Consider the following 12,397-nt stretch of genomic DNA (forward strand, 5'->3'; position numbering starts at 1 on the left):
AGATGTTGCTGGTTAAATGGTGTCCATCTGGCATAAAGAGAGGAAATGATAAAAAAAAGTAGCAGGGAGTAAATAAACAGATTATATTTGCATTTAGTCTTATTAACAGAAACATTGATATCGGTAATCCTTAGTAATTTGATTTTACCCACAAAGTAAACTGTCTGAGTTTCTATCAGAGATCTTTTTTTTTCTTTTTTTAACAAAGCTTTGCCTGCATTTTGAGGGTTTGCTTCTCTATCAAATGATAACCTCTCAGAAAGATTTCAATACAAGCAGACACCCCTCATGCTTCTATTCTGGTTTCAATACTCAATTCATCGAGCAAACTAAGGGAAAACAATATATGTCAGTATGAGTGACAGGCCTTCCTCTAAAGACTTGTCTAAATATGAAAGATATAGCCACCAATTCTTCATTTCTATTCCAATGTTCATGAATAGAGACTTCTTTGTTGAAACCTATGGGGGGTTCAAATGCTTTGTCAAAGTACTTGAATAGAAAAAAAAAGCAGCAATGCTTGGATTGAGTGGAGGCTTCTCAAATCAGTCATTTATGCTAATGCTGCCTGTGGATCATGTTCTGTGTTAGATTCAAATGAACAATTAGCTGATTGGGTTGAAGCTGCAAAAAGAGCTGTCAATCAGAGAATAAGATAGCAATGAGGAAGTGGGAGAAGCTAAGGTGATGTACTAGCAAATGGAATTTCAAATATACAAAACACCTGTGAGACATTCTACTAAGACGCCATGGATTTCTGGGAAACAGAAAGTAAGAAAGTACCTAGGATGTGTTTGCTTGTGCACGCACTGCTGTGTTAATGTTTTGTTTGCGAGTGTCTCCATTAGTGTGTTTGTGCAAAACTACACAGTCTGCCCATTATGCAATTGGAGTGAGTGCAACTGAACCATTACAGTCCATTTAGGTTTCAAGCAGTGAGACAGCACTTGGCACCTCATTTAGTCACACAAGCGTGTAAGAGCACCCAGCTCACACTCTCAAAGTACTGCAAAAAAAAAAGAAGGGGAAAAACCCTCTCTTCCGGGGAGTTTCCATGTGCTCTCTGACTGACAGTGCAGCTGAGAACTCAGTCTGTATACGTGGACTCATTGGTGGTGATTTTCCATTAGTGAAAATATGCATGGACAAATGGTAAAAATAGATAGTCTCTTAGATATGTTCCCTACCTAGTCATTTGCTATTTCTGATGTTTGTCCAAGGTCAGGTCCTGTACACAAGATTTTAGGAACCTTTACAAAACTGCTGTGCTGTAACTGGTCTACTGAAGGCAGTGACAGCTTACAGCCTAGAACACAACAGTGAGCAGAAAAGATGCTGAATAGCTAATATTTAAAAATCTGATATTTACATTTCAATATTGATTATATCTCGGTGGATCCTCACAAAGATATACAATAAAAATAGATTGTTACTGTTACGCAATAAATCTGTTGTTTGTTTCAAGACAGCAAGACTTAAACCAGGAAACAGTGTTTGATGGTCAATAAATATTAAAAAGATAAAAGTCTAAACTTCTCTTTGAAATAAAATTGTGCTTCAGGTGTGAATTGAGATTTATATGCGTTTCTTTGTACAGACACCATCAACACTTTATTCATCAGTGTATTACAGTAAGGCAGGCTTTTATCTGCCAAGTATCTAGCGCAGCAAGTGTTGTCTTCTTTGATGCACCCTCAGTTAATCTAGCAATTTTGTGCCTGCCTTTTAAACATCTGACAAGAGCAATGCAATTTCAACCCCCCCTGAAAAAGCAACATCCACAACTACAGAGGGATAAAAAAAGGCTTGAAATGGATTGTGTTGCTTATTAGGAGGTTGTTACTGAGGTGAAAATGTAGCTTCTGTGTTTTCATGTCAGAGAGTTGTTTTTGTATTGAGATAAGGGTAAACTTGAATGCCCTTTGTAATACAAGCTGACTTTCGAAACATATACAAGAAAAGTGGTGATTTTTCTTTCTCCAAAGTTGCACACACACACACACACACACACACACACACACACACACGTACAGATTCTCTTTCTCTGACTTGACAGTCTCCCCCTCTGTGAGTTTAATTAAGGCAGAGTGTGTAGGCGAGCAATCGCACCATGCCTGGTAGCACACAGTCAACCCTCCTGAGCAACAAATGTACACAAGCCCATACACACAAGCACACGAGATGGCACATAGCACGAGCAAGTGCTGAGAAACAATTCAAGATAACAAACAGACAAACACAACGCATAGTCAAGGTGTACTTGACTTCATGTCGAGCCACCAGTCACTCTCTCTGCCTTTCACCGCCCTTTTTTTTCTCATACAAATGTACACGTTTCCATCTGATTCACTCACACTGAGGGATCATTATCTTTGGCACATTACAGACACTGTGTCATGGTGGGGTTATTATCAGGAGAGGAGCTCAGCTTATCAGTAAAAAAAAAAGTTGTGGTCTTAACTTACCCTCCTTTGATGTAGTCCAGAAAGGTAACTTCAATATCCACCAGAAATGAAAGCAGCGTTACCTATAAGGGGTAGAGCCACAATCAGCTTAGTGTCAATGATTATGATTTAAACATGTTATTTCTAATGGGACAACTTCACTGAGACAACTGAACACTGACAGGGAGGGGAGAAATAAGTCTGAATTGATGTTTCCTCACCGTTCCAGAGTTGAGGTATTTTTTCTTCTTCCCTTTCTTCTTTGGATTTACAACCTAAAAAGGACAGGATAAATCAATCATTCCTTCGTTTGCTGATTTTGTCAAGGGGTTTAAAGGAACACTTGAATACATCACCACAGCAAATTATAAAAGTCAAGTATTCTTTAATTTTGCAATACCTAATTTTCTCTTACACTTGGGAGTACAGGAAACATTAAATTGGAAAATGACATTTTCTCATGAAGTTATGTTCAAGCTCTGTTTTTCTGTGGTTCTGTCATTGCCCACTCCTGTCTGTTTTAGTAATAGCTTTATAATGTGCACCACCTAACTTCTAACTTTGCTGTAACCAACATTAACCCGTAAATATTGAAAGTTTCGGGGCAGAAATGTATGAACTGTTGTAAATCTTCCTTTACTATGAGAGGATCCCAGTGAAACTAAAACAAGCTTCAGTGAATGCTTAAAGATTGTGTTTTAAAAACACCACTTTTCAGCTTTCTGTTTTCTACAGAGTTCAAAGTTCATCAGAGGAAACAGTTGCTTTTGTAATGTGGGGATCAGCATGAACATTCAACTTTGGCCCAGGTTACAGTTGCTATAGAAACACTCAATGACGGTGAGTTGCAGTGATTGAAACAAGGTACCTACAGTATACCAGAACACTCAGGTTCTTCACCTCTCATGAACAGACAGCTTTAAGTTCAGTCAGTCAGTGTGTGTTTTGTCCACCTCTGGGTGTTTCCCTTATTGTCTGTGACTCTGTTTGCACATTAATGCAAACAGTAACTGTTTAAAATGACAGTTCCCAGCATGCTCTGCTCTCTGTGTTGTTCTCTGTTAATCAAAACGTGTTGACTCTTCCTGGGGAAAGATAAGCCAGTAATCCATCACAACTGCCAGTGTGTCTCTCTCTCTGTGTGTGTGTGTGTATTTGTTTGTGAGGTTTAAAAAAGCTGAAGTTTAGCCTCAAGTTTGGCCTCTTTAATGCATAACTTCTGAGTTTTGGAGCATGCATGTGATACCAAGTTGACCTGATCTGAGTTGACCTGCATACTGTTTGAGAACCATTGTGAATTTAACACAGCTAAACACACGTACACACCAAGACACAGACACAGACACAGACACACACACACACACACACACACACACACACACACACACACACACACACACACACACACACACACACACACACACACACACACACACACACCCACACACACACACACACACACACACACACACACACACATAAACCCACCTCATAGACGTTAAACTGGCTCTGCCCTCTGGATAGTTCTCTGTAGCTGGTGCTGAACTCTCCAATGAAGTCATGACTACAGAAAGAAGCCAGACAGTGAAATAACAAGAAAGGAATGAAAAAGGATTTCCTAATGCATTTCCTTGAATCTCTACTCAATGATCTAAGCCCTGCAAACACTTTTCAGCAGTTGTCAAACAATGCAATGTGTTCTTTTGAAGACATGGTAAATTAACAATCCCATCCTGTATATTAGCTCCACGGAGTGTTCATTAGTAGCTGCCACTTTTTTAAGCTCTCTTATGCTCTCCAATGAGCAAATGAATTAAAGCTATGAATTCAAAGAAAACTGGCTCTAAATAGCCAGAAATAATCAGGTAATTTGTGAAGTAGCTGTTGACTTAGTAAACTTGAAAAACAGATTGATACAGTGTGTGTTTGCAAGCTGTAATCTTACAGGTTGTCTATGAACTCCAAAAGGAAGTGAGTAAGCAAACAAAAGGGAGGAATTACCTGCCATCTCTGTCCCAGTCATATACTTCTACCTTGATTGTTCTGTTGAGAAAGCAATGAGAGGATCAGGTCAATATTCTATTATAGTCTGTACATGAGCTTACTTTGAAGACCATTGATGTTTCTCAGCATAGCAAGCTAATAGATCATCTGACCTGATATTTACAATAGAAGGCAATGTGGTCCACCCTCCTCCAATTTACTGAAGTTAGTTCATATGTTAGAGTGCTTAAGTCTTTTTATTTATTTGTTATAAATGCAATATTATTAGAAATCATACAAAGTTGTTGTGCCTAACACTGTTTTTCAACAGTTGTCATGGAGCTACTCCATTCTGTGGCTTATCTTTATTTGTTGCCTGCTTGTCACTGTATTTGTAACAGTCGCTCTCATCTCCAAACATATCCATTGAGGCATCCCTTCGCTTGCAAGGAGGAAAGAAGGGGTAAAGAGCAGCACCGTCTGCAAGAGGCAGATATGCTGCAGTATCATGCTATCTACCAATGTCTTTAAGAGAGGTGTTATTTATTTCTGATAAAAGTAGGAGAGCAATGAGGTAGAGGGCTGAGGAAAAGGGATAACAGAATAGAATCTAAATTCAAGCAGAGAAAGCAAAAGGCACTTTGCTTGAGAGAACGCTAAAGAGGGAGTAAAAACAGAAAGATTGTGTGAAAAAGAGACAAAAGTGTACATTGCGTGGTTCTTTTTTTGTAGTTTTTGGTAAACATTCCTTCTAAGACGGACATAGTTTATTCATTTAGTTTGACTTACTCATGTAGACACACAAATGGTATCTAATTCATAATAGGAGCTGAAGCTGCACTTTCCCTCACCCCCCCCCCCCCCCCCACACACACACACACACACTCTCTCAATATGAGAGGAAGTGGAGAAGAAAAAGCAACATTAATGGACCTTAAAGCTGCTTATAGAGATGGATGCACATTAGAGGAAAAGATGCAATGAGGATGAAGAGTGGGAAGGGGCTGGCCGCTTGCCAGAGCACCTAGGAGCAGAACTACACGGCTCTCTATTGTTCGTGAGCCTTCTTATCTCCCCTCGCAGGCTGCAGAGACACAATGTGTGAGTGTGTGTTTGTTGCGTGTATACTGTATGTGTGGTCAGCCAGGACTCTCCTCACTCACCAATTGATAAGGCACGGTGTGTGTCTCAACTCAAGCTTATTGGACCAAACTTCAGATCAATGCTGCTGTCTGCTAGATATGCTTAAACAACCCCTCTTTTCTGCTTTTTTATGCAATTTTCACCATGAGATGATATCAACATGCGAGATGACATCAGAGGGACAATTATATACTAATTTTCTTTTGTCCCTCCGACTTTTACTCGAGATTCAAGGCAAACCCTGTTTTGAGCCTCATTCACACATTTTTTCATACAATTCCTTCCACAATTAACATTAAAGAACTAAACATCAACGTATATTCCATTTTACCTGAATTAACCATTTAATGTTCGTGAAATTATGCATTGCCAATGTGATTGCGCCCTTAGTATGCCTGATCCTAAAATAAACCTGGAAATAAAAATTCTAGCTAACGATATACTTTAGTCGTCTCCGTATGTCGAACAGTATGGGCTTGAGAAATACTAACCTGTCGTGATCACCGTTGCAAAGAGTCCGGACAGGAATCTTAAAGGCTTGCCAAACAGGGTTCAATGTGTTTTTTATCACTTCTGTCTTGTGGCAGATGGTGAACCTGCGGAAAAAGAGGAGAAAATACTATTAGCGAAAAAGAGAGGAGGGGGAAAGGATTTGTTGCAGTGAAGAAAGGACAGAAACGTGAATGGGTTAAGAGAAGGCAGACAGTACATCTTAAGGGAATTTAGTTGAAAAATCTATATTCGTAAATAAAGTAAAAATACATCCTGTGAATAGAATTGCAGTGTAGGTGAACAGCTTTGAAAGATGGAGTTCTGGCCCAACACACACACACACACACACACACACACACACACACACACAAAAACCCACGTACACACTACAAAGAGGTAATTTCATTAGTCGCTGGCTAGCAGGTGCACTTGATAATCTTCGGCCCTCAGAGCACAAGGTCTTATCTAACTTGTCACACTGCAGGATGAAAAAGAAATGCTCCGAGTGGTGGATCGAACTCTCTTGTACACACACTCACACTCACACACACACACACTCACACACACACACACACACACACTATTTGAGCATCCCACAGCACTGCACTTGTTAGCGGTATCTTGCTTCAACACACACATTCAGTCAAGAGTTGTGCATATGCCAAGCACAAACATTTCCACGTTATTCAAACACGTGCCGAAAACAGGCAGCCCTGTTTTTGATGTGTGATGAATCAATGAAACCAATTTCCTGTGGATGCAGGGCAGGAATAAACCTAAAACAAGGAGAAAGAAAGACGAAGGAACATAGCACAAAGGAAGAAGAGAGGAGAACTTACGTGCCATCCTCATTGCTCCTGTAGAAGACCATGAAAGGGTCAGACTTTCCAAAGAAATCTTTTTTGTCCAACTTGTTCCCGCAGAACTGCATCATCACTGATTCCTAATAAGCAGAGACAGAGAAAGTGAACTTTTTAAAAGCACATATTTCAAACTATGGTAAAACAAAGGTACATTTACTGTAGCTCACTATCACAACAGAAAAACGTGTATACCTTTGAATGTAAAATTTTGGGAAGGCTCTCTGGTGTGAACAAAGAACATAATGACTAACTCAAGCCACAAGGTTCCTTTTCCATGTTGGATTTATTTATTTATTTGTATACAAACCTGAGACATGCACCGAGTTATGCTGCCAAACACGAAACAATTATATCCCAATCTATTACGAATACTAATGCTGTACTGGGATCAGGGTTTATGTTTGGTCCAGTATCACATGCATGCTCCAACTACCTGTACACACTCGAACCCAGCACGCATCTCTAAATTCAACAGACTTACCTTCTCTTTTACATACCAGGATCTGAGGACTCACACTTACAACATACATACTCCCATTACAATGATAAATTACTTTGATAACTTTTGGAAATTTAATATAATTTAAGTACTCAAATAAAAAATATATAAGATAGGTTTCCCCAATTTTTTTAAGTTAGATATTTTAATGTAAACATTAGCTACTATTCCTTTAACATATTTCATGTCAATAGGCATTTTACTCTTATTTATTTCTTTCATTGCAAATGCTCTGCACACCTCACAAAGAAGACAAAGCCTTAGTAGATATCAGTACATGTGTGATGTACAATCAGAGGAAGAAAGGGATAGACAGAGACTAGTCCCACTTTTAATTATTGTCTAACAAAATGTGCACACATCATTGATGGAAAAGATTTACGCTAGAAAGAATATTGAACTGTGCAGAAAATAGGGTTATGAATAAAACAATTTAATTAAAAATCACTAATTGGATCTTTCTTTGTAAGAAGACCATGGATGCCAACCTGTTGCATTGTCGGAGAAAGAGAAAGGGACCACCGTTTGTATAGTCACTAACGAGTGCTGTGCTGGCCTATGGAGCTGTGCCAACATATTAGAATGTTTTTATTTGTCTAAGCAAGTTATAGTGTTAAAAAGTGTAAATGTTATCGTGATTAAACGTCCCATAAGAGAAGGAAAAAAACATTTGTTTTTGTAATTTCAACATTTATTTCCACTTCTGAAGCCAGCACAAGCAGTTGAGTGCTCCTGGTCTCTCCCGTCGCTCATTTTCTTAAACCAGATCACCATGCAAGAGACTCGGGGAGGAAGTGCTCACATTTTGTGACTATCCATGGACTGTATGTTGAATCACCAGTTAATCTTTAACCTTTTCTTCCTCACTATCGAACGCATACTAGAACTGGAGCTGTCTTTCTTGGAGAGATGTTGAAATAATAAGTTTATCTTTATGATTTGTGCTTCGGTAATTTTTGTCTGACTTTAATATGCAAACTATTTCAACACTAAATGCATTGGTGCGTATAAATGAGTCCAAACAGGCAGCAACGCAAGTGAAAGGGACAAAAGGCCTCAAGTTAGAACAGAATGTTATTCAAAGTAAGAGATAGATAATAAATTACACTCTGTCTAACACACACATAGGCCGAGATACACACTCATGCACAAACAGGGTTCTAGTGACATGCATTAATGGAGAGGTCTCAGAGTGAGGGGGCTGCCCACAGCGAGCGCTCCAGAGCAGTTTTGGGGTTCGGTGCCTTGCTCAGGGGCACCTCGGCAGTGCTCAGGAAATGGACTGGCACCTCTCCAGTTACCAGACCAGTTTCCGGACTTGGTCCGTGCCGGGACTTGAACCGGCGACCCTCCGGTTCCCAACCCAAGTCCCTACAGACTGAGCTACTGCCGCCCGATGATGTAGAACGAGCAGAGCAAGAGCCATTAAAACAATAACATAAAGAAGATTTACACCGATCCTCACCCTGCAGTTGTTCAGCTCCTCAGCTTTCACAATAATGGTCCCACATTTTTTCCCTGGAATGCCTCTGTAAACAAAACACAAAGACTTCTTAGCTGTGGGTTATTCCCAATAGATATTCTATTTGTTGTAAACACATTGTTAACAAAACATGCAATCTGCGTTTAACACAGAAGAGTGAACAGCAGAACAGCGAGTACAAAAGGAACCAATAAAAACAGTGAGCAAGTTCATCTGAAAGTGCCTCGCCACACTGATCATGTACTGCATGTGAAGGTGTCTATTTATTGTGTCACTTCTAAGCAAGTTTATTCAGACCACAAAATCTTTCAGCAATAAGTAAAAAAGGAAAAATTTTTTCCTTCTCACCAACACCCTCAGCACTGTGACATGTTCAGTGATTTATTTATTCAATTCTGGAAGATGATCAAGAGGTCTTCAGAACTCCACCAAATTATTTTGTTGTTTTCATATTTTTGAAAAACTTAAATGTCGTACCTAGTGCCTAGGTAAAAGTAAAATCATATATTGTATTATTTCTCTTAATGGTTAACAAAAAGGCCCTGAAATTTTATTTTGACTGTTTACTTAGACTTGGCACTACTCTGCTGTGTCGATATGGGCTTTGAATTCACCCTTCTGCATATTGTTAAAGCTGTACATGAATCGATTACAGTATAAAATATGCATCGGTCTGGTCATTGTTAAGAATTTAGTGTAATAAAATATTTAACCTTTCAATACAGACAAATTTAGCGAACCTCTTTTCCGTCTTAGAAGACTCTCTTCACAAAAGTGGAGGCATCTGCCATGGCTACAACTCTTTCTCTTCCAACCGCTCCTAAAATAAAGAGCATTTACCTTCTCACCCACACAACACATTTAAAGTTAACTTGTTGGAGACAGGCGCTACAAAGCTCTGCGAGGAAGCATTGAAAGGGCAGTTAGACCCGAACCGAAATAAGTGCTCAAAAGCCCAGTTTTCACCAAGCGGTCTGCCTTCGTTGACATCAGATCTGGTAGGCACCAAACAGCCTAAGAACGGAGGCTGTGGTTCTCTTTGCAGCAGCTGAATGTTAAAATCCGATAACGCCCTTTGCTGCACGTCACCATTCCCTCTCTTCTCCCAACATTTCCTGTCTCTCTTTAGCTGTCTCATCAAATAAAGACAAACAGCCCAAAAATAGTAGACCATAATGGTGTGTGTGTGTGTGTGTGTGTAAGGAATGTCTGAGGGTCTATTGTTTTTAGAATAAATATGCATTTTTACTTACATATTGTGGGTTTGTATTTATAAAGAATTGCCATGAAACAATTAAAATTTGTAAGACAGATCAAGGTTAAAGTTGTGTTAGTTTTTTTTAATTTTTTTTATTAGTTTTCAGAATCCCTTAATTAGTTGGTTTTGGAAAGCTTACCGTGTGTGAGGAAAAGCAGAGCACCATAATTTGAAATGACTTTTGAGAGGCCTTGCATTGTGATAAAGGGGCCTGTCATCTGGTGAGCTCTGATTTGAGAGAGACCCACCTGGCAGAAATCGACTCAGCGCAAACTCATTTAGACAGCAGAGAATTGGGGTCAAGGACCTCAGTGTGAATGCAATTCAAGTCTCCTTTGCTCGAGCACAAGAATGTTTTTAAACTGGCGGAACTATCAAAATGAAATAGATCCTAGAACTGAAACTCTGCATGCGATAGCTGAAAGCTTTAAATGTGTTTTCTTACAAAAGCAATTCTTTTCTCAGAAATCTGAAATGGGAAAACGCTTTAAAAAACCTTGAGTAAGAGGAGACATTCTCTGATCTAAAAGCCTAAACCCACAGCACTGGTTAAGCGCCAATGCTGCAAGTCCAACAGCAGACGTCACCACTGACAAAGTCCGAAGTCTTTTGGAAAGCATTCCCAGGATGGCTGCAGAGATGGGTCTAACTCCATTTGAATTAGTGATGGGAATTCCAGTTCTGTTAGAGCGCTAGATCATTTAGCTCAGCTTAAGACGAGCCTCTTTTGGCTCCCAAACAGCTCTTTGTTTGACCACTTATACCTTTTGCCTGAGGTGTCCGAGGAGCTTGTTTATGGATCCTACTTGATATTACACATTCTGCCTTTGTGTTTTCACAAACAAGCACCATCAGTGCAGAGATCATATCATACAAAAACTTTCCAAAAAATTAAAAACGGCTGGCAGATGGGAGCCGGCTCCTATCATTCAGCTCTTTTCACTGGCCCGTTCGTGACGGGCCAGTTCGTCACTAATTTGAATGTCCTTGGATATAATCTGGTTTCTTTTGACTGTTGCTCATACAGTGTACAACATCAAGGCAGATTTAAAAACGTGGTTAAGTTCTTTCAGTGTCTCTTCCCTATAGTATCCTCACACTTTGTGTTGCAACAATAAGCTAAAAGAAAACTTTAAAGACATGAACTTGTGTCCCCATGACAATCTTTCAAGCTGGGGTCTTATCGTGGAATATTGAATAGGATTTCTCTGCTCATTATTTTCTCAAATGCCAGCTCTCGCTGTTCTATTTTTCATCGAGTCCTGGTCATTATTCTGGCAGAGAAATCTGTCTTAAACTGATATGTGGGTGGTAACCAACAGGGTTGCATAGTTACTGGATGAATAATGTATCTCACAGTTTTACCCCCGTGCATACAGGCACACTATGTGGCAAAGACAAGAAAAGTCAGCTAAAAGCTCAGGAATGTACGTCATACAATGATGATTTCAAAACCCTGCTCTGCAATTTACAGAACATGTATGAGTGCAGTCAAACTTCCTATATAAAAATGTGTATTTCTACTTGCAGTAGAAAAAGAATGAGAGCACATGGGTAATTCAAAACGTTATAGTGTGATCATCATGAATCTTTAGTTTTTTATTGTAGTTAAGCACTTGCATATCAATGTACAATTTAAAGGGATACTTCACCCATTTACATGAAGCTGTGTATCATTAGAAACATGGTAGTAGTGTTGAATGGTTGTGAGTCCAGCCCTTATTTTGCCCTGAGACGAGAAAAATATGTTTTTCTTTACCTGGAAGATTTCTTCATGTGATGCAATATGACACATTTTTGCTTCACATGAAGAAAACTTTCAAGCAAAGAAAAACACATTTTTCTCGTCTCAGGGCAAAATGAGGGCTGGACTCATAACCATTCAACACTACTACCATGTTTCTAATGATACACAGCTTCATGCAAATGGGTGAAGTATCCCTTTAATAATCAATATAGAATAACGTACATCATGATAGTTCTAAAGGTAGCTATGAAATTGGGTCTATAAAAGCAATATTTTCATGTTTGGCTTTAACTGTGTAGTGAATTTGCTGTGCTCTTTTGAATGAAAACTCTTGAAAATGCAGTCTTTATACATAACCCTAACCCTCACTTAAAGGTAAATGGCTCCTAGATTGTTAATGACACAGAAGAGGACTCCAAAGTTGAAAAGCGTCTCACAAATATTTCTGGCTCTGCCTCTGCCTATGTGTCTGTTGTGCACACGTA

At 39.3% G+C, this 12,397-nt stretch overlaps 1 protein-coding gene across 1 annotated transcript in view; it reads right to left on the bottom strand.

Annotated features, from left to right (window-relative positions):
- LOC306817726 (copine-8) overlaps positions 1-12,397 on the bottom strand; it is a 67,297-nt gene that overhangs the window by 14,381 nt on the left and 40,519 nt on the right. Inside the window, exons 7-13 of the mRNA XM_079334840.1 lie at positions 8,890-8,953; positions 6,902-7,005; positions 6,062-6,166; positions 4,446-4,487; positions 3,933-4,008; positions 2,666-2,719; positions 2,466-2,527 (exon numbers count right to left, since the gene is read on the bottom strand). Of these exons, the coding sequence (XP_079190966.1) occupies positions 2,466-2,527; positions 2,666-2,719; positions 3,933-4,008; positions 4,446-4,487; positions 6,062-6,166; positions 6,902-7,005; positions 8,890-8,953 (507 nt within the window). The remainder of the gene's footprint in view (positions 1-2,465; positions 2,528-2,665; positions 2,720-3,932; positions 4,009-4,445; positions 4,488-6,061; positions 6,167-6,901; positions 7,006-8,889; positions 8,954-12,397) is intronic.

Source organism: Symphodus melops (genome assembly GCF_947650265.1).
Source record: "Symphodus melops genome assembly, chromosome: 22".
In the NCBI taxonomy this organism is placed as follows: Eukaryota; Metazoa; Chordata; class Actinopteri; order Labriformes; family Labridae; genus Symphodus; species Symphodus melops.